Source organism: Agelaius tricolor, unplaced genomic scaffold (genome assembly GCF_023055355.1).
Source record: "Agelaius tricolor isolate 1412-34295 unplaced genomic scaffold, bAgeTri1.0.p SCAF_3, whole genome shotgun sequence".
Classification (NCBI taxonomy): Eukaryota; Metazoa; Chordata; class Aves; order Passeriformes; family Icteridae; genus Agelaius; species Agelaius tricolor.
The window spans coordinates 5583930-5603639 of NW_027269263.1; the positions used below are offsets into that span (position 1 = coordinate 5583930).

Here is a 19710-nt window from a genome sequence, read left to right on the forward strand (position 1 = left end):
TGTAGACAGAGAATGCAAAAAAAACCCCAAAAACCCAAGTTAGTGGAATTTGTAAGAGGAGAGACAAAAGGTGCAAAGAAATAGAGTTGGCACAGACACTTATCTGTCACATGTGTGGTTATGAGCTGGATGGATCTGTAAACTCATTTTAGATGAGAGCTAACACAAATCACTTGTGACCGTTGAGATTCTCTGATCTGTACCAAAGTCATGTCAGAAGGCTTTATCCCACAGGTGAGCATCATGAATGCAAGTCTTACTTAGGACTTCATCTTGCACAAAATGATGGCTTTGTTGGCAAAGTATTTCAGAAATACTTGTATTTGCCTTTTTCTCCAGCTGAAGTTGAGAGTAAAGCTCCATTTAATTCCCAGGAAGAAGCAAAAGGAGACCACTACTGAATGCCTGAGACACTCCCACTACAATGCATTTTGCATACAAATTCTATTCTCTAAAGACAGCTGTGGTAATTTAGGATGTTCTAAGTATTCCAACACTACTTAATATGCAATAGTGTCCCAAAATAAATTAAGGTGAGGGGTCTAGGACATGACAAGACTTTGTACACAGATAATGGTGGGAAGTAAAAGGGAACAGGCCACCTCTTCTGCCCTGTATCTCCTGTCCAGTCTCAAAACATCAAGTACAGGGTGTGAATACTTGTATTCCTGTATAATACCTGTATACCAGGCTCAGCTGGAGTTTATTAACTCAGCTCTGTTGCCTCCCCATGGACTGTGCCAGCTCACATCTGTTGAAGCATGAGTTCCTTGACGTTGATTTGTGTTTTCCCCTTACTTAACTTCATACAGTATCATCATGCTTCGATTAAGTTTTTTTTGATGAGCAGAGTTGGGAACACGTAATAGGAAGTTACTGATATATTGATTATAAATAGAGCCATAAAGTCCCTTTGAACATCTGAAAAAAGATGGTTTGTAGGTGTGGACTGGAATAAGACATTTTGAAAAGAGCAAGAATGATTTGTTTTTAGAAGTATCTAGCAAAATAAATTTTCCTTTTTTGGTTTCCCTTTAACTCAGTAATTTTTTCTTACTTTTAATCTTTTCATTCCCCCTCCTCTGACACTGCAGCATTTTCTTTCTCCACTTAGAAATATGTAGAAATGGGCAGGTCAAAGTTGAGATCATTTGTGGGGCTTAGTCACATTTGAAGTCCCAGCACAGCCCTTTCATCTCTCATGAACACAGAGTGGGCATTGTGTGAAGTTCTTGAACTGTAAGTGACTTTAAATTCACTCTAGTGGACAAGGGTGAGAAGTCATTTAACTTTTAATAGACTTTCAAGGCCGAATGAGCAGCTGGTTGAGATGGAATATGAAATGATCCTTACCATTTCCCCAAGCTCAGAATTCAACCTTTGAGATTTTAAATAATGTGGTTAACTTTTCCTCCCCCTAGTTTCCATTCCTCTCTGTTTTCTCAGTTCTTTCAGATGGAAAGGGAGGGTGTGAAAAAAAGACTTAAAAGAGGTTCTTCTGGCCCTTGCTACACTGAAAATTGTGAAAGTTGGCCCTTTACATATTTATTCCAGGTTTCTAAAACAGAAACAATTCTGTCTGCTTTATATGACTGAGTAAAAAGGGCTTGTGCAAGTAAAAGTGGCTCCACTGAAATTGCTGAGAGCAGGCCAGCTGAGAGGGTGTGTGTCTCGTTGTTTGGTCCTGTTTGTCCTTGGAAAAGGACCTTACATGGCATCTTGGGCACCACAGTTCTCTTTGTTTTCACATGCCTGGCTTGAAGAGCTGGGTTTGAGGGGGTTTTGACTGCAACTCTGAGCCAAACCCAGTTCTTCAGGGGTCCCCAAGCTCTGATGAACTGCATTTGTCTAAGTTTTTTGTGGTGAAGAATCAACACTTCTATCAATTACAGTTACTGGCTGCCTGGATTGCAAAACACAAAGTATTTAATATTCAGTCTTTATATGAATGAATCTCTTTTTTGGTTTCTCTTAGTGTCAGACTAGAAAAGACAGATACCATCCGTTGCATTAAGTCTTGTCGACCGAATGATGTCAGCTGTCTGCTGGATCCTGTCCACACCATCTCCCACACTGTCATTTCACTGCCCACGTTCAGAGAATTTACAAGACCTGAAGGTAAGTGGTTTGTTCCTTGTTCCATTTAACAGACTGCAGCATATAAAACCTCCACCAGAAACCCTTGCCTAAAGCCAGACTCACTGCCGGTGCAATAAATGTTTGCACAGCTCCAAATTATAGTTTACCATTCATTTAATTAAAACCTTCAATACCCAGGAGTTTTAATTTTATGGAGGAAAGAAAGTCATTCTGAGCTCTAACTCATACTGCTTCCCAGTCTAAGGAAATACTGACTCTGAATTCCCATGTACCACATTTAATCACACAATAGACGTATGCCCCATGACATTTTTTCTTCCCTTGTTTGCAGGTTTTGCTGTAGGAACAAGGTACTAAATATATTTCTCTCATCTGTCTATGCCCTGTTGTTTGCTACTGTTGTTTGTTCCAAGAATAAAAACCTTACATGCAGACATTAATCACAAAATAAATTATACTGAGTATATGATGATTGGCTGATTTTTGACCTACGAACAAAGTGTTGTCTGTTATAGACTAAAGGAAGGGAAATTCCAAGGACTGGGCAGAAAGTTTTTAAGACAAGGATTTCAAAAAGCACCCAATTGAGTGGCTGTCCTCTGCAGTACTTGTGAGTTTTTAAGTCCTGCAATTTCATACTCACTTTTCACTCACTTTCTTACCTCACATAAAAACTAAAAAATTTACAGATCAAGAGCCAGTTTTTGCTCCTTGCCATTTGTATGGATTTTCTGGCAATGCATCCATCAGTGGGATGACTGCCTGCTGCTCTCAGCACCTTACTGAGTGGCACAGACACAGAGAGAAGGGTATGGAGGTCAGAAAGGTTATTTTGGAGGGGTTTCCAAAGACCCTAAATCCCCATTTCTGATGTACCCAAAGTCTCAGCCTTGCTGTTTCTGAAAGCTGAAACTTTTCAGAAAAGCTGAAACTTTTCAACTGTTTCAGAAAGTTGTCCTAAATGAAAGCCAAAGCTGACTCTTCCCTTCTGCACCAGGCAGGAGTGGAGAAAAAGCCATCCCAGTCCTTGCCCAGACAGGAAGAATTTAACCACTGATGCAGAGCTCCTGTAGGTTCTGTCAGGCCTGTTCCAGGCCTTGGCTGGCCCTGCTTCACAGGGAATGGAGGAATGCCCCATGGCCACTCCTGCTCCCGTGCATACCCCTTCAGCTTCACCAGGTGTACTGGCAGCAGAGCTAAGGATTTGGCCCAGGATGCTTCCCAAACCTCATTAGTCCATCCTCGTGTTTTAATTAGAAGAGATGAGACCCAGTGATCTAAGATTACTGCTGAAGCCCAGAAGTTGTAAACTGTAATTCAGTGCATGGCCTCAGGTGAATTCTTACAGCTCCAAGTCAAGTTTCATCATCTGTAGAGTGAGGATAACAATGAGAGTAATAATACCTCCATCCCTCACAAGGGACTTGAAAATAGTCTCACTTTTATTTTTAAACCTAAACATCTCCTCCAGTACTCCAAAGGACTCTTTAATTGTAATGGCATTACTTTGTGTGACTGCCTAGGGAATCAGAGTGGAGAGGTTGAGAGAGGTTCATCTGCTTGGTCCCTTCCTCAGCCCAGCCTGTGGATCCTTGGTGTTGTCCTCTTTGGGCACACGCTGGAAATCTGATTGGCTTCTTCAGAGCAATCTTTTTTGATTTTAAAAGTAAGAGTGTTTTGGCTTCAGGGCCCTTGGATGGTGGAAATAGGAGGAGAATACAAACCTATCCAAATCCTTGCTTCCCTTAGATCTGCTTTCCATTTTAAAGGACAAACTGGGAGTGGTAAGGGAGGGTAATGTCTTCCACCAACTTTGAGGACAAGTCATTTTGGATCAAATTCTGTTGGATGCTTCAGTGATGTTTTCAAATACCTGTCAGTGCATTCTGTGATCCTCTTTACTTGCAGAGATCATTTTTCTTCGTGCCATCACACCTACATATCCGGCCAACCAGGCAGATATCATATTTGACATTACAGAAGGAAATTTAAGAGATTCATTTGATATCATCAAGCGTTACATGGATGGTATGACAGTGGGTGAGTAGTGTTTTCTGCCTACTTTCTTCTTTCAGCTATACTGTAGGACAGGGTCAAAGAAATTAATACAAGTAGTTAATCCCTACCTTGATTTTCAAGCCAGTGTTGATTTCATATTCTTCAGTCCAATATGTGTAATTTGAACTAATATCACAGATAATTTTTTATGCAAAATACCAGAGGCCTATTCTTTAATTTGAGAAGTATTTTAACTTTTTTTTTTTCAGAACTAGCTCTAACTAAAATTGCAAATGTCTTAGTTTTGAAATGATGAGGGACCTAATGTAACCAGGAGCAGTTGGCAAATGATGTTAAGGAGGAAGGCAGGAGCAGATCCCAGCTGATGTGTTGCTCTGCCCAATGGGAGCTGCCCAGGCAGTGGCAGGGGAATACACTGGAATTCTCATGCCAGGTATTAAAAAGTAGCATTTGATTGCTCCTTATTAATGTTTATTTATGAAAATAAAGGACTCCTGTTCCCTGTGAACACTTGTGCTTTGGTATGTGAACATGCAGATTCTGCTCAGGTTCATACATGTGCTTCAGCAGGACTTGTCCTGGGAAAAAGAAAAATCACTGCAGCTTTCAAAGCCCTATTTCACGTGGTCTGAAGGTGGCACTGGTGCATTTCAGAAGCAGGATAGCACAAGGTCAGCTCTGCAAAGGTTTTATGAACTGCAGATAAAAATCCTAAGTCATTAGGTTTCTATTTCTTTCTTGATCAAACAGAAGTATAGATGTGAATGCTGAGAAAAAGGGAGAGTCTGTTAAAACAGGATAAGATTACAGATTTCAGTTATTGGGGCATTTCTTTAGCAGAGTATAAATGTTATCAGATCTCACAGGAGTTACAGTAGTTTGCTTTTCGTGCCGTGTGCTTCTTTCTGTCTGAACTAAGAAAGAAGGATGTCTTTGGAAATTCGACTGGCCAAGGTATTTGCCTGAGGGAAGAGTTTCCATTTTGAAGAACTGGACTGTGTGTCAGTAGTATTTCACTTGTTAAACCAGGTTATTTGCCTCACATTGTGAAGAGAGAAGGGATACTCTTATACACTGAGCTGAGAAGATATGATGCATGCCCAAGTGTATTCCCACTCTGTGAAAGAATTGGGCAACTCTTTTCACCTCAGTTCCCCCTGTGCAACACGGAGATGATAAAACATGCCTACTACTGTCTTAATTAATTCTTGTGTGTAAGACTCTTAATTAATTCCTCTGTGTAAAAGTACTTTGAGATTAATGGATGGAAGCTGCAGAGAAAACTGCCTACAGCAGAATTGGAAAAGGAAAATCAAAACAAGCCCCCAGCTGAAATTACCTGGAGGGGCAGAGGTTCAGGACAGCACATTGTCTGTGTGATATTAGGATTGCAAATAATTCTGCCAGCAGCAGTTCTGCTGCTCTCATCATAATATAATTTTTATTATTATTAATAATCAGAATGTTAGGTGTATCCTTAAAAAGTTCTGGGAAGTTTTCAAGACAAATCAGATGGGATCCTAGTCCATGAGAATTCTCAAAGTCCCTGTTTTAAAGAAAGGGAAGGGTTTGTGTAAGGGAGGGAAACCCCAAAGGGCATAGACAGCATCAGAAAGCTTTAGTGGTTATCCCACTAAGTTACAGGGACATCAGAACTGTGTGGAGCACAGCAACTCTAGCAGAGCAAATGCCCAACTAGGGCAGCAACAGAAGGGTTTTCAGGAATCTTTCTGCAATTACAATGTTCCAACTTGTTGCAAAAATCCATTTATGTGCTTCTGGGAGAGTATTCCTGGACCATCATGCTGCATGACCACATATGCCACTGGGATCCATGCAGCATATTTTTAAATATTTTTTATACATACTTTTTAATGTCTTTTTGCTGCCTGTATAGGAAATAATAAATTTATTTTGATAATAAATCGTAAATGCATTGGTAAAAGAAATAAGAAGCATGCTTCATTCTGTTGTACTATTTCAGGAGAAATGGCCAGAATATCAAAGCTATTTTGTCTGCTAATGGAAATTAGATCACCAAATATCTTTTTTTTTTTTTTTTACAAGACTAATTTTCTATACAAGAGAAAAGATTGACAATTTCTACAGTGAGCTTTTTGTTGATTGGGTGGTTTGGGTTTTTTTTGTTAAAGAGAATACACAGACTAGTTCAGAGCGTGATGAAATGCATAAGAGTACATGGAAAAAAGCAGGAAAATAATAACTAGAATTACTGAAAGACCTCAGTGTAATAAACCTCGACTCAGTATCAGGCCAGAGGAAGCTGATGAAGGGATTCAGAGGAAGGAGGGAGCACTGGGAAAAGATGGAGAATGGCTGCTCAGGCTGGTTTGTGCTTTGCTGATGGAGAGATTGCAGCTGAGGTCGTTGGAGGGGATGAGTGTGAAGGAGCAGCTGTGAGGTACACAAAAGAAGAAAATAGAAGCAGAGGAAAGGACTGCCCCAGGGAATGTTACAAAAAGAAACACAATCTCCCAAAAGATATGTAGAAGGAGTAGCCCCAAAGGTAGGAGAAGAAAGAGGCAAGAACAGTATTGCAAAGTCAGGGAAAGAAAACACATTAACAGGAATCAATGATCAGCACTATTGGACATGGAGGAGACAAAAGAACGAAGAACAAACTCCAGGAGTAGCTCTGCTGACCTACAGAAAGTATCTTCCTGTGGAAGAGGAAGAATGAAAGCCACATTCCTGGAGAGGCAGTGTCTAGACTTCATGCAATCTGATGAAAAAGAATTGGATAAAAAACCTGCTTCCAATATTTTTACCCTGTTATATTAAAAAGAGACGCAAAACCCAAATCTTTCCTGGTTCAGAAGGTGTTGAGGACTCCTTGTTTTCTGGTGTGGTTCCAGGCAAAGGTGGCAATGAATCTTAATGATACTGTTAAAAAACTAACATCACTTACTAGCATGGGTGGGAGAAAAACAGAAGTGCAGACCCATCCAGGTTTGGTGTTTCTTTAAAGCTTTTATAGACTTTTCGCTGCATTCCTCCTTTAACCAGCTGTCAGTGAAAAATGAAGAATGCATTTTCAACCTGTGCAAAAATGTCCTATCAGTGCCTGAGGTATTATCAGTTGCTATAAAACACTTTCCCCTTCAGCTATGCATTCATTTTTTAAAACAGTAATCCCACCTTGTAGTCTGGTAAACTTCAGGAAGGTTTTAAAATTTCACAATACATCTAAAAGTAGTTTTGATAGGCTGAGATCTTCCATATTGCATTTGGTTAATAACCTAAGCCTGTATCCTTGCCTATAAAGCAGAATGGTGCTATTCTTCTGGAAAACATCCAGAGCCAATGTAGCTATAAAAAGTCACTATGGAGTTTCAATAGGGGGTTGTGCTGGTACTTGAATGCATTTGTACACACTGATATGTGTGTAGATGCTCTCCATTGGTATTTGAAAGGGTTCCATTGCTGTCTCTGTCCTGAATTTCCTGCCTCTTTTATGTGGGTGACAGTTTGTGATGCCACCTTTGAGCCATTAAAGTGTCTCAACTACTGATAGCACTATGCTGGATTTATCACTAGTCTAATTTCCACTGTGGTATCATCATTGTTTAGTGTGTTCCAGAGTCTGAGGAGAGACTTGTCAAAAATGATCAAGAAGTTAAACAAAATCAAGCACCATGAGCAAGTGTTTGTGAGATCCCATTTAGCTGGGGCAGGAGAAAGAGACTTGAGGTCTGTTTGACTTTTGTGACCCCTGTCCTTAGCACAGGGGTAGTAGTTCTGTATCTCATAAGTAGTTCTGTATCTCATAAGTAGTTCTGTATCTCATGAGTAGTTTGACCATTCACAGTGTGGCAGTCTTTTTATAGTCCTCCATGCAAATGTTTGTATGGTCTGACATTAAATTCAATCATTGGTCTGCAAAAGATTTGGTTCTGAACTTTGTCCCTGGACCCACTCTCCACTGCCAGGCAAGTACCTTCACATTTCCCTCTGCTCCTCTCTCCTCTGTTGCCCCAAACTCTGTCTTTGGGCCAGAGGCTGACTAGTTCTTGCTATGCCTATGTCATGGAGCAGGACATAATTCAGTAGGTTTTTCAACAGGGTTTTGCAGCTGCACATTAAAAAAGACACAGTCCCTTTCAGTACCTTTGTTCTGGTTTCATCCCTAAGCTTCCTCTCTCACAAGAGGGCCTCCTCAGAAAAGAATATTTTGTGATTTTTTCTCTGTGCCAGGTTGCCCTGTTGCAATCAGCAGCAGTGCACTGGAGATGAGGGTGCCCAGAAGCCATTTGGTAAATGGGATCCTGGATTTGCTGCCTAAACCTGCCCTTTCAGGAGGCTGCTGACTGCACTGCTCAGTAGCCAAATAGCTCAACACCCTCCCTCCCCTCCAGAAAAAAATAAAAAATAAAGAGGATGGAGAGCTCTTCTGGGGGCAAAGAAGCACCTTGAGCAGGAGGCAAATTTTCATTTCATATCTGAGAAATGCTGAAGGTGCTTTTCTGGTGAGAATGAGTCTTGATCTCAAGGGGAACAACCTTCCTAACGCCAAATTTCACTCCAGCACATTGCAAGAGTCAGGTTAGTTCAACTCTTCTCCTTCATCTCTGTTCATCTCACCTCTCAGGTGGTACAAGGTATTATCATTGGTACAGACCACCTTTGGTTACAGTTTCCATAAAGCTCAGCAGGCAGATAAATTAAACTGCAACTCTGATGAAGTTTTGTGAACTGTGGTGGGAAGTACAAAACCCAACAACTTGGGAAAGAAATGGACTAGGTTAGGGACAGCAAAGAGCACCAAAGTCCTTGGCTCAGGTTGCATAGCATGCATTTTCTGGTATCCATGTTAAACAGTGGGCTGAGATACTGCACAAACGAGCAAATAAAGCCAGATTTGAAATCCAGTACACCAAGAAACATACTATAGCAGCTCCTCTGAGAGATGTCTGTGTGAATCCAGCTTTCTGACGTGCTCTGCCTCAGTTCAAAGCAGCCAAAGACCTGCTTTTATGATGATCTCCAAGTGTGAAATAGATGTGCAACTGATTAATGACTGGAATGATACCCAGTGCTCTGCTTTAGTTGAGACAGTGGTGTTTAGTCAAAGGTTGGATTTAATGGTCTGGAAAAATCTTTTCTAGTCCTAATAATTCTGTGATTCAGGTGCTTCTGCTGCTTTATCCAAGTTTGTGTGTTGATAGCAACCATCTTACTCCTGCAGCAGCACCTACACACCCCATAAAAATGAAAAAGAATGGGAATAATGAATAAGACCCAAGGTGTATCCTAAATCTTTCTCAGAATGATACACAGATGCCTGGCTCACTTAAAAACAACCCTACCTTAACTTTTGTTCTTAAAGGGGAAAAATGTGGTGAAGTGAACCCTTATTTTAGCCTTTGAGAACTGGTCAGGAATTGACATTAAAGTTCAGGAAGGCTCCTTATCAGAATTCTGCAAGCAGGAAAAGCAGAGCTGTTGCCTCAAGGTGATGACTGAGCACTCTATAGGGGCTTCTGTGTCAAAGCCTCAGGATTAAGCTCTTTTTCTCCCATGGTAAATCAAATCACAGAGCCGTATCATGCTGTGTGCCATAACTGTGGCTCTTTGCCAAGAAATGCTTTCATCACAAGGGCTGCAATAATTAATTGCCCAGGTGTCATGGACCCAAGTGTGGCTGAATTGGAATAATGTGACTGAGGGACAGGCAGGGTGAACATAGCCACTCTCACATGAAATAAGATATTGGGAATAAAGTAGCAAGAGGCTGATATTTGTGATTTTGCACATTTTGGACATTCATCGCTGAAATTTTTCCACCTGTTTTAGTAAATGTGTAAGGCTCTTCTAATACACAGAGCATCTCACATTCCTAAAGGTGGAAGAGGAAAGATTAAAAATAAATGATGGAAACTATTTCTTAATGAGGCTACTTCAAGTACAGTTATTGCATTTTAGGCATGAGTGATTTCACAGCACCGTCAACAATGAAACCCATTGCCAGGTTTGGCTGGAAGGCAAACCAGACATCTAAAAGCACTTCAAGTTTGCCAAACCAAGACAAAAGCACATCTCTCTGAAGTTATTTAGTATCCTTAATAAAGATCACAGTATTTGTAAACTAGCCAAACCTCAGTAAAATCAAAGATTTTTTTAAAAAATTCTTTCATAATACCAAGGATCCATATGATCCAACATGACAGATAATAGCTTTGAAAATATTCCCCATTTGTTTCTGGCCAAAAAATGTGTTAATGTGATGACACTTCTTTATGGCCTCTTTATTTGATGCATTTCAGCAATCAAAGATTTCTAGAGAAGCCCAAGGGTTAATGAAATTAAACTTGATAGAGTTGTTGAATTCATAACAAACTGAATCCTAAATTTCTCATCTGTTGAATAATGCAGACATATCCTTTTGCCACGCTGAAATGTAATTCCTGTACTGTAATTTCATTTTTTTCTTTGGAGTTGAAGCAAAAGGGAAAAGAGAAGAAGATTCAGTTTTAGGCAAACTTCAACTAACACTCGTACCCTGGGTGGAAACTTCAAAGGCTGTGAGTACCTGGGGAGTTTTGGACAATTGTTTAAGCAGTTTTTAAAGGAGAGCTCTGCCTTTTCATGGCTTATAAATGATTCTGGTGGCCACAGATCTCCTGCCTAAGGGAGGGATGTGAGCCAGAGGTGGTGGCTGGTGTCCCAGGCATGGCCCACCTGGTCACCCTGTTTTTCTGAGGGGTGTTTTGACATGACCCTGGTCCTCCTTGACACTTCTCAGAGAAGCATCCAGTACCTTGAGCTGTGCTGTTGGATAGTGCTTGTTGAACTTCTCCAGGGACACAGACACATGCACATATACAATTTTTATCTCCCAGGGTAACGTGCCCCTGCAGTCAGCACTGCACCAGCAGGCTGGGTCATTAGGAGCCCTGTTCATGCCACTGGTGCAGAACTCACCGTGACAGCGCCCAAATCACTGCTACCCTTCTATTCCCAACAGGAGAGTGCTGTGTTCAGTGTTGGGGAGCTCTGTTGGTGCTCCAAAGGGAAATCCCCTTCTCCTGCCCACCTCTGAGCACACACTCCACCCTGTGGTCAGAGGAGTGCTTGTGTGGCAGGCTGTGGTTTTGGTTCTGCCAGGTGCTCATCCAAGGAAAGGGGTGGAGCATATTACAGGACCACTATTTTTGATCAGCTTAAACCAACAGTGAAATTACCCTGAGTGTCATATAGCTTATAAAAGTGAATTTTATGTGGCCAAGCTGACTTCTGAAGTATTTTATAAGCACTTGGTTGCTCAACAGTTGAAAAAAAGGCCTTTTTCCTAAATAAAGATCTGGGATGTTCATGTTTGAAAAGTATGATTTTGAAAATCTTGTCCCCATATAGTTCAGCAAAGATTTGTATAGCCAGCCACATTCCTGTGAAGCAGTTCTCCATCAGCATGGAAACCTTGTTAACATCCAGCTCAGATTGATTCTCCAAAACTTTTATTTTGTGAAGTGTTCACCATCAAACTTGAATGAAGGTCTAATTCACAATGTTATGAGGGCAATATACTTCAAAGCAAGAGGAAATCTATTTTGGTACTTGTATTTTGATTAATGAGTTTTCTGAATCCTTTCACTGTAGTTATGTTTGTCAGGTGTGGCTTCTTAAGGATTAATGATATCTTCAGAGCTATTTTTCTGAATATGATTTGATGCCTGAAGTGATGATTAGCAAGAAATATTTCATTTTACAAGGAGCAGCCACTTATTAATAAAGCATATTATATCAGAAACTATAGAGCACCACATAGTAGGAGCCACATTGTTATTGTGACAAATAATGGAGAAAAATATAAAAAGCTTTCACACACACAAAAAATGAAAAAAAAAAGGAAAAAAACTATTCAGCTTTTGAGAGATGGAGGAATCTCAAGTATAAATTAACTTTCTGAAGTCAGCAGACAGATATCTGGTGGTCTGGGAAATGCCTGCAGTTTGACAGCTAGATTGTTCCTTTAGGCACAGTCATGAACTGGAGAGGAGTGGAGGAAAATAATGCCTGGGAGGCTGCCTATGGTGAGGGCAGGGGAACTGGTGACAAAAGGCATGGAGAAAGCTGAAGTATTCAATGCCTTCTTTGCCTCATTCCTTACTGGTAAGACTGGCCTTCAGAAATCCTGGGGCTCTCAGAGCAAGAGGAAGATATGGAGCAGGAAATATTCACCCACAGTGGAGGAGGTTCAGGTCTGGGAACATTTGAACTGGGAATAACCAAGTTCATGAATGCTGAGGGACAAGTGCTGAGGGAACTGGACAATGTCATTGTAAGGCATTCTCAAGTATCTTTAAAAGATTGTGGTGATCAAAAGTTCCCATAGAAAAAGGCAAATGTCACTGCAATCTCCAGGAAGGCCAGAAAGGATCTAGGGAAGTGCATGGACCAAGCCTACATCTCAAGATTTTTTTATTTTGGTCTTTTGTGCGAGTCAGCCCAAGGCACTGCTGGCCTTGTTTGGGGCTGGCAGAGCTATACCTCCTTTGTAGGTGATGTGAAAGGTTTGAGACAGGAGAGAACCAGACACAGAAAACATCTTGCATGGTTTCCACCTGTGCTTGTCCTTGAGTTTGGTGAAGAAAAACACCATTTTAGCACTTGCCACAAAACAAAAATGCAAAGCTCTCAAGGAGTGAATCTGCCAAGAGCAGCAAACCTCTAATACGAACATTTCAAGGGTTTATCCTTTTTTTTTTTTTCATTCTACCCATTCAGAATGAATGCATCCTTAGACATATGCTGTAGCACAAAGCCATCTGCCTGTATTATTATACTGTATCATCCCCATTCATTTAATGGGAGAGAAGGGAAATAGTTCCTGCAGTGGTGGTGGTGATTTCAGGACCATCTAGAACATTGGCACAACAAACTGTAGAAATAAATACTGTCAGAGTATTGTTTCTTTCTACATTCCCTCAATTTCTTTCTTCAGTATAGTTGTCAGCATGTGTGGCATTCACTTCTCAAGCCATTTTATCAGCTGGATTTTAAAACTGCAGCAAGAGAACTGTGTGAAAAGGCACTGCCACATGGCCTGCAGTGTTTGCCCATTGCACCCTTTTCTCTGCCTATTAGCAGGGTGCACCTCAACAGGAATGATATTATTACTAATGGCTTTGAATGCTGCATCAGTGATGTGTGAATGTTTGCCATACTGTGGCACAGCACAGCAGAGAAAACACCATTTGCAGTCCCACCTCTAGAGCAGAGTAAACCAGTGGAGTGGTGCAGAAAGTGTAGAATGCTATTATAGGAGTGCCAAACCAAACCAGCAGCCTTTGCTCTCTAGGGCTTGGTGGTGACTGCAGGAGCTGCTCATGGAGTTGGTTAAAGATTGCCAGCACTGAGGGATTTCAGTGCTGTGCACTTCCATGGTTCTCATTTAGAGCCTGCAATAATGTGATGTGTTGTTAGTAAAATGCTTTAAATACTACCCTAAAGGGAGGACAATTTTAGCAAGGATTTTCTGTTTCAATACATCATCTGCCAAGCCCAGTCATTTTTATAAGGTACAGCGGAGTAGCCAAGAAAGCTAAAGAAAATTAAAAAATAAAAAATAAAATATAAGTATATATATATATGCATGCATATAAATTGTAGGGGGCGGGATGCTTAAGAAGTGCATTCATCAAATATGGCAGGCAAAGTGACTGTGGTGAGAAGTTTGCAATTTCACTGCATGCTGAAGATATTAGTTAGTGTTTGAACAGGACAGAACTGTAATGCCATCACTGCCTTAGGAAAAGGTGCTGACAGGCTGCATAAGCAAACATTTATGTCTCCCATCAGATCTCAGGCCAGTGTTGGTAGGGAACAGCTGCAGGGGCTCAGCTGGGACTCCATTGTAATCCCCAGCATGCAGGAGGAGTAGATCTCAAACCATCCTTCCTTAAACTGTGCATTTCCTTCTGAATCAAACTGCCTGTCAGAGTATCCTTGCTCTTTCTTTAGTATAGTTTTAGTATATAATATAATATAATATAATATAATATAATATAATATAATATAATATAATAAGAAATCAGCCTTCTGAGAACATGTAGTCAAATTCTCATCTCTCACCTCATCCTGGTGACAACACCACACTTATCGAACCCCAATGCTGGCAAAAGAATGGCAAACACTCACTTGAGGATGACATGGGGCAGAGATAGCCCCCTTTCCTCATTAAACTTTATTCCTGTTGTGTCCAGTGGGGTTGTCCATCCATGAGTCAGCACACTAATGATTTACAGATTGGTGTCATCTGCTGTTCACAGGGGAAGGGCTGATTTTACTGATGCAATACAGATAGTTTCTACTGTTCTAAATGAAATGGGGTTTTCAACATGATACCAGGAATTGCATGGAGTTCCCAGGTGTGCTCATGTACTCCTCTGAGCAATGTCTGTTCTGGGTTACCCAGGGAAATCTCCTTCTGCACTACGTAAAACCAGTGTCACAGCATGCTTATTGAATTTGTGTCTCCAAACAAAAGGTTAAAAAACAAATGCTGATTTCAGAATACATAGGAGAGCTTTGCCATTTGCAACACTTGAGTGCTCATTATAGATCTCCCAGATATTTTGACTCAAAAGCTGTATTTTATATTTCTTTTGCAAGCTGTTTACAGGCGCAATAGATAAAATACCTTTCTCTGGGCTATACTGAACACCAAGAGTGGTGTAGATCCTCCAGACTTAGCTAGACCTGCTAATCTCAGCAACCCATTTCCGTCCCCACAGGTGTAGTTCGCCAGGTGAGGCCCATCATTGGACCTTTCCATGCCATCCTGAAGCTGGAGATGAACTATGTGATGGGCGGGGTGGTGTCCCACCGCAACATCGTCAACGTGCACATCTTCGTGTCCGAGTACTGGTTCTGAGGGACACCCACAGCAAGTGCTCCAGCCTGAAACATTACCACAAGCTATCATGTCATATTCTTGTTTTTAAAACCCAATAGTGTTCTTTTGTTTTGTTTTGTTTTTGTTTTGTTTTTAAATATTTGGTTTATAGTTTAAGGCAAATAACAAGCTATTATGTTGATTTAGACATAGGGCTGAGCAAATTAAATGAGCCTGATGTAGTTGTTTGTATAAATATGTAGTGTGTAAAACTGCTCAGCTGCCTGGTGAAGTTTAAAACTTTTCTAAATGTTTGGACAGATCTCCTTGGCCAGATAACCTGGGTGAGAGGCTGTGTAACAAAACAGATGTCAGAGTTCATTGGGATGAGTATATGGTGTCTTTGGATGGAAGAAGTTGGATAAGGATTAACAATTTCATCTCAAATTAACTACCTTGAGGAGGATTGTCAGAGAGTGATAAATAGGTTTGGGCCCTCTAAATAGGTCCCCAGAACTGCTAATTATTCCTGAAAAATTCAGCCTGGATATTTAAGAAGTGCCATTCAGCTGCAGCCACCAGAGGAAGTGCAAAAGGAATTAGAAATACTTAGAGACTAACAAGCTATTGCACATATTAAAAATACTCCTATTTTTTTGGTACTTATTATTTGATTTTAAGATTGTTTGATTCTAATTGAACAAGTACCTCTCATTGAAATTAATCTGTTACAGGAACACACCATATTGCTTCAATTCCAATCTCACCAGTACTCAGCAATACGTGGGAAATTCATACTTCATCTCCTGTCTGTTATAAAGCTCCATGACTTTTTAAAATTGGTAATAAAATTAGCATGTTAAACTGTACATTTCCTATGCACCCAACTAAGGCATATGTAATTATATAATGAAAATCTCACCAATAAATGAATGTTTAATGTATTTTCTAGGCATCAAAATACTGTATCTTTTTTATTACAGAACAGAAGAGAAATAACTCTATGTTTCAGTTTGTTGTGTTTGTTAAGATATGAGGAAATAAAGAAGGTCAGATGGGAAATACTCCAAAGTATGCCATGGTTTCTGATTCCCAGGAAAATTATATGATATAGCTTTTGTAAGCAAATTCATCAGATACATATTCCCACTCAAACCCCTTGGTCATTATTGGCACTAAGCATGGAACAGGCTGCTGTGAGAAGCTGTGGCTGCCCCATCCCTGGATGGGCCCAAGCTCAGGCTGGATGGGGCTTGGAGCAACCTGGGATAGTGGGAGATGCCCCTGCCCGTGGCAGGGGTTGGCACTGGATGAACTTTAGGGTCAGTGTGATCCTGCTACCTTTACTTTTTAAATGTGTGTTTGTGGTCTGGGTGTGTTTGGGAGGATGTTGTTGATGCAGAAAGTTGCAGGTGCCAGCTGTGGCAGAAAACAAGTGTGGGCTCTGAGGGATGATTCTGTGAGCAGCAGCCCTCTTGCTGTATTTCAGCAGTTTGCATTTAGTGTTACAGAAATGGCTTTTACAGGGATGCTGACACATGACTGTTCATTATTCTCTGGTGGTGTTAAGCCACATTGTGTAGGAAAATTGTATTTATGTTTTTATTCACGTGGTGGGCAGGGATGGAGATGTTCATGCCATGTCCACATCGCCTTTTTCTTACCCATCTGAGCTTGACAACTCATCTCCCAAGTCTCACTCTTGACACCAGAGATCAGTAATGCAGCTGGACAAGGAACCCACCTCTGAGGTGCTCTCATCACCTTGGAAAGGCTTTTCCCAGGTAGGTGGGCTTTAACAGAGCTTAAACAAAGCATCAGTTCCCCTTGCCATTGTCTGTGTGATCTGTAAGTCTGGCTTTGGTACTGCTTGGATGGAAGGTGAGTCACCCCATTTAAATGAGAAACCAATAAATCAAATGGAGGGTGATGCCTTTTTCAACCTAGAAATGAAACTCAAGATAGTTTTAGTATAGGAGCTAATATAAGAGTGGGTCTTTATTGGAGCTCCAGGAGCAGTTATGGAAGAATGTCCACAAAAATCCATGCCCACAGGGGTGCATACAATTTTATAGGTTTCAGGAAATTAGCATAATTGATGAAAAGCACCAATGAGGAGGATAAGTGGTGATGCATTCCCTCCAAGTCAAGTCCCTTCTCTGGAGCTCCACCCCTCCACTTGGTTCTAGCTGTATTTTGTTTATGAAAATATGTCTCAAAGAGCTGTTTTCAGGCTTGGTACCCAGGAAAAACCAAGACAGGATAGAGGCCTTGTACCCCCAGGGCTTGGAGCTCTGGAATTTGTTTTGTGTTCCTGCCTAGGGAAAGGGCAGGGAAAACTACTGGGAAAACTAGCTACAAATGCAATAATAATCTACAGAGCTCCAAATGTATGTGTAAAGAATGCCAAGAATATATAAAAGAAAAAAAAAAGGTAAAACCTAATAGACATCAAAGGAAAGCAGCTGTAGTGTATCACACCATGGATGATGGGTATCTTGGCCTGGCCATGCTCACAAAGCAACATTTGCAGGTTGATCCCCAAGCTGGTGGTTAACAAAAACCCCAAAGTTTTTTGTTTTGTCCTTAGCTGATGGTTCTCACATGAGTGAGATCCCCAAGATGGTGTTAAGGTTTTTTGTTTTGTCATTAGCTGATGGTTCTCACATGAGTGAGATCTGGTGCAGGTCATACAGTGATTGGGGGGAAAGCTGATAAAAGATTTTGGGCTCCTCCACTCAGGTAAAGCCAAAGCCAACTTTATCTGAGCCTAGCCCATGAGTGACCTTGGACCTGATGAGAACAACCACCCCTGACTCTGGATGTGAGGTAAGTTAAATTGCATGTTGCCAAATTGTCCTAATACTGCCAACATTTTGAGAATAAATTGTAATAACAATAAAAAAGCACTACTGTAATGGATACCATCATAACTCTGTAACTGCAGTTTAGGTTTTGAAAATTACAAATATGTGTTTAACTAAGGCTAGCCAGAAAGTACTAAATGGTGCTTGAACTGTGGCCAGCTGTCTAGAAACTAGAAATTAGAAAAAAAAGGGGTTGTTCTCTTCCAAAGTGGAAAAATTGTGTACATTTGTACCTATTGAGCTGGTGACCATTTGTCCAGCTCTACCAGGAAGCACCAGATTTTCTGTGGTATTGAGAGGATGAAGTAGTTTGTAAAACAACTGCCAAAAACTTGAAGAAAAATGGACTGTCAAGCCTTCAACCTATGATGCACTTTACATCTTACAGATTAGGGATCTCATTTGCAGCCACTAAATCTCCTACTTTTTTTTTTTTTTTTTTAATCAGATCCCATCAGTGAAGAAGTCATGGTAAACTTTGTTTTCTTTAGTAACAGTGAGTTTCATTTTGTCTTGAATTACGTGCATTGATTGATTTTTCAACTCACGTAAGCAGCTTGATTTTTTCCAAATCATTGTAGAAGAATCCACAATGTGGAAGAATCTCTGGCTACAGAGCTCTGTAAATGTTTATGGTTACAATTCTTTTTTACCTGTCCCCTGAGCAAGATTTACACCTGACCTCTTATTCCACTTCCCTCTCCTTAAGTTTCTCAAATGGGGAACACCTGGGAACATGGAAAGAGCATTTCAGATGCAGATGCCTGTGTCATTCAAGGAGAAATGAGATGTTCTGTCCCATAAGTTCCTGTGCTGTGGAGCTGCTGCTTCTGTGTCAGAGCCCAGGGAAGGTGGTGATGTGGGTGGGATGGGCAGGAAGAGGCAGGAAAGTGTCTGTGTTAGCAAGCAGGAAAGGAGTATTAATGCATTCTGAGAACTTGTGGCTTCCCTGAGCTCCTCCCAGGCAGAGGTTACTCTGAAATCAGCAGTGGTGAGGCTTTGGTTTTGATGACTGGCCAAGTGCAGTTATCTGATAGGTGTGGGTGGCTACAAGATTGCTCCCATTGAAGGGCACTGGGAAAATGAGCTGCTGGCTTTTTTTTCCCCTAAACCCACAAGATTTCCCAGATCTGCAGATGCACTGCTCACTGGGATGGGGTCAGAAAGCCACTGAAGCAGAATTCCATGGCCATGGGCTCACCTGGGCAGGGGCACAAGGACTCTGACCAGGCACACACAGTCAGTGAGGCAGGATCTGGAAACCCCCTCTTCAGCAGTGGTGTTGTATTTGATGCTTGGAATAGAGGCTGCCTCTGCAGGAGCCTGTTGGAACCCAGGACGTTCCTCTGACTGCCCTGGAGGATCAGAGACCCTGGCACAGAGTCAAAGACACCTCGATTTTAGCCCATGGAAACAATTACCAACTTTGAGTGAGGAGTTACAAGCCACAAGGGTTGAGTAGAATGATAGTGAATTTATCACAGGGTGAAAATGTAGAATTTTGGGGTTTTTAGAATGGGGGTTCAGGAGGCAAGATGGAGGAATCTGGGCATGTCCAGTCTTTCTTCTTCTTAGCCTCCATCTTCTGCTGTCATGGTGGCACTTTTGGATTTGTTTAGAGTAGAGACAGACTAACATAGGGGATAGGTATTGGAAAATTATTGTAAATAAAGTACACGTAGTTTGTAGTATAAAAAGATAACACTGCCCTGAGGGCAGTCACCGTGCCTCAACCCAACCTGCTGGACAGATCTCAGCAGATCAGGAAAATAATGTTTTAGATAACAAAGAATGGGTGGTGTCTCTGGGGCCAGCCAAGGAGGTCCAGGGCCTGGGGGGTTCCAAAATGATCTAAAGCAGAGCCATCCA

General features: G+C 41.2%; 1 protein-coding gene across 1 annotated transcript in view; it reads left to right on the forward strand.

Moving 5' to 3' along the window:
• FBLN1 (fibulin 1) overlaps positions 1 to 16036 on the forward strand; it is a 67095-nt gene extending 51059 nt beyond the window's left edge. Inside the window, exons 15-17 of the mRNA XM_071422292.1 lie at positions 1976 to 2118; positions 4009 to 4140; positions 14874 to 16036. Of these exons, the coding sequence (XP_071278393.1) occupies positions 1976 to 2118; positions 4009 to 4140; positions 14874 to 15013 (415 nt within the window). The 3' untranslated portion in view covers positions 15014 to 16036. The remainder of the gene's footprint in view (positions 1 to 1975; positions 2119 to 4008; positions 4141 to 14873) is intronic.
• The last annotated feature ends 3674 nt before the right edge of the window (positions 16037 to 19710 follow it).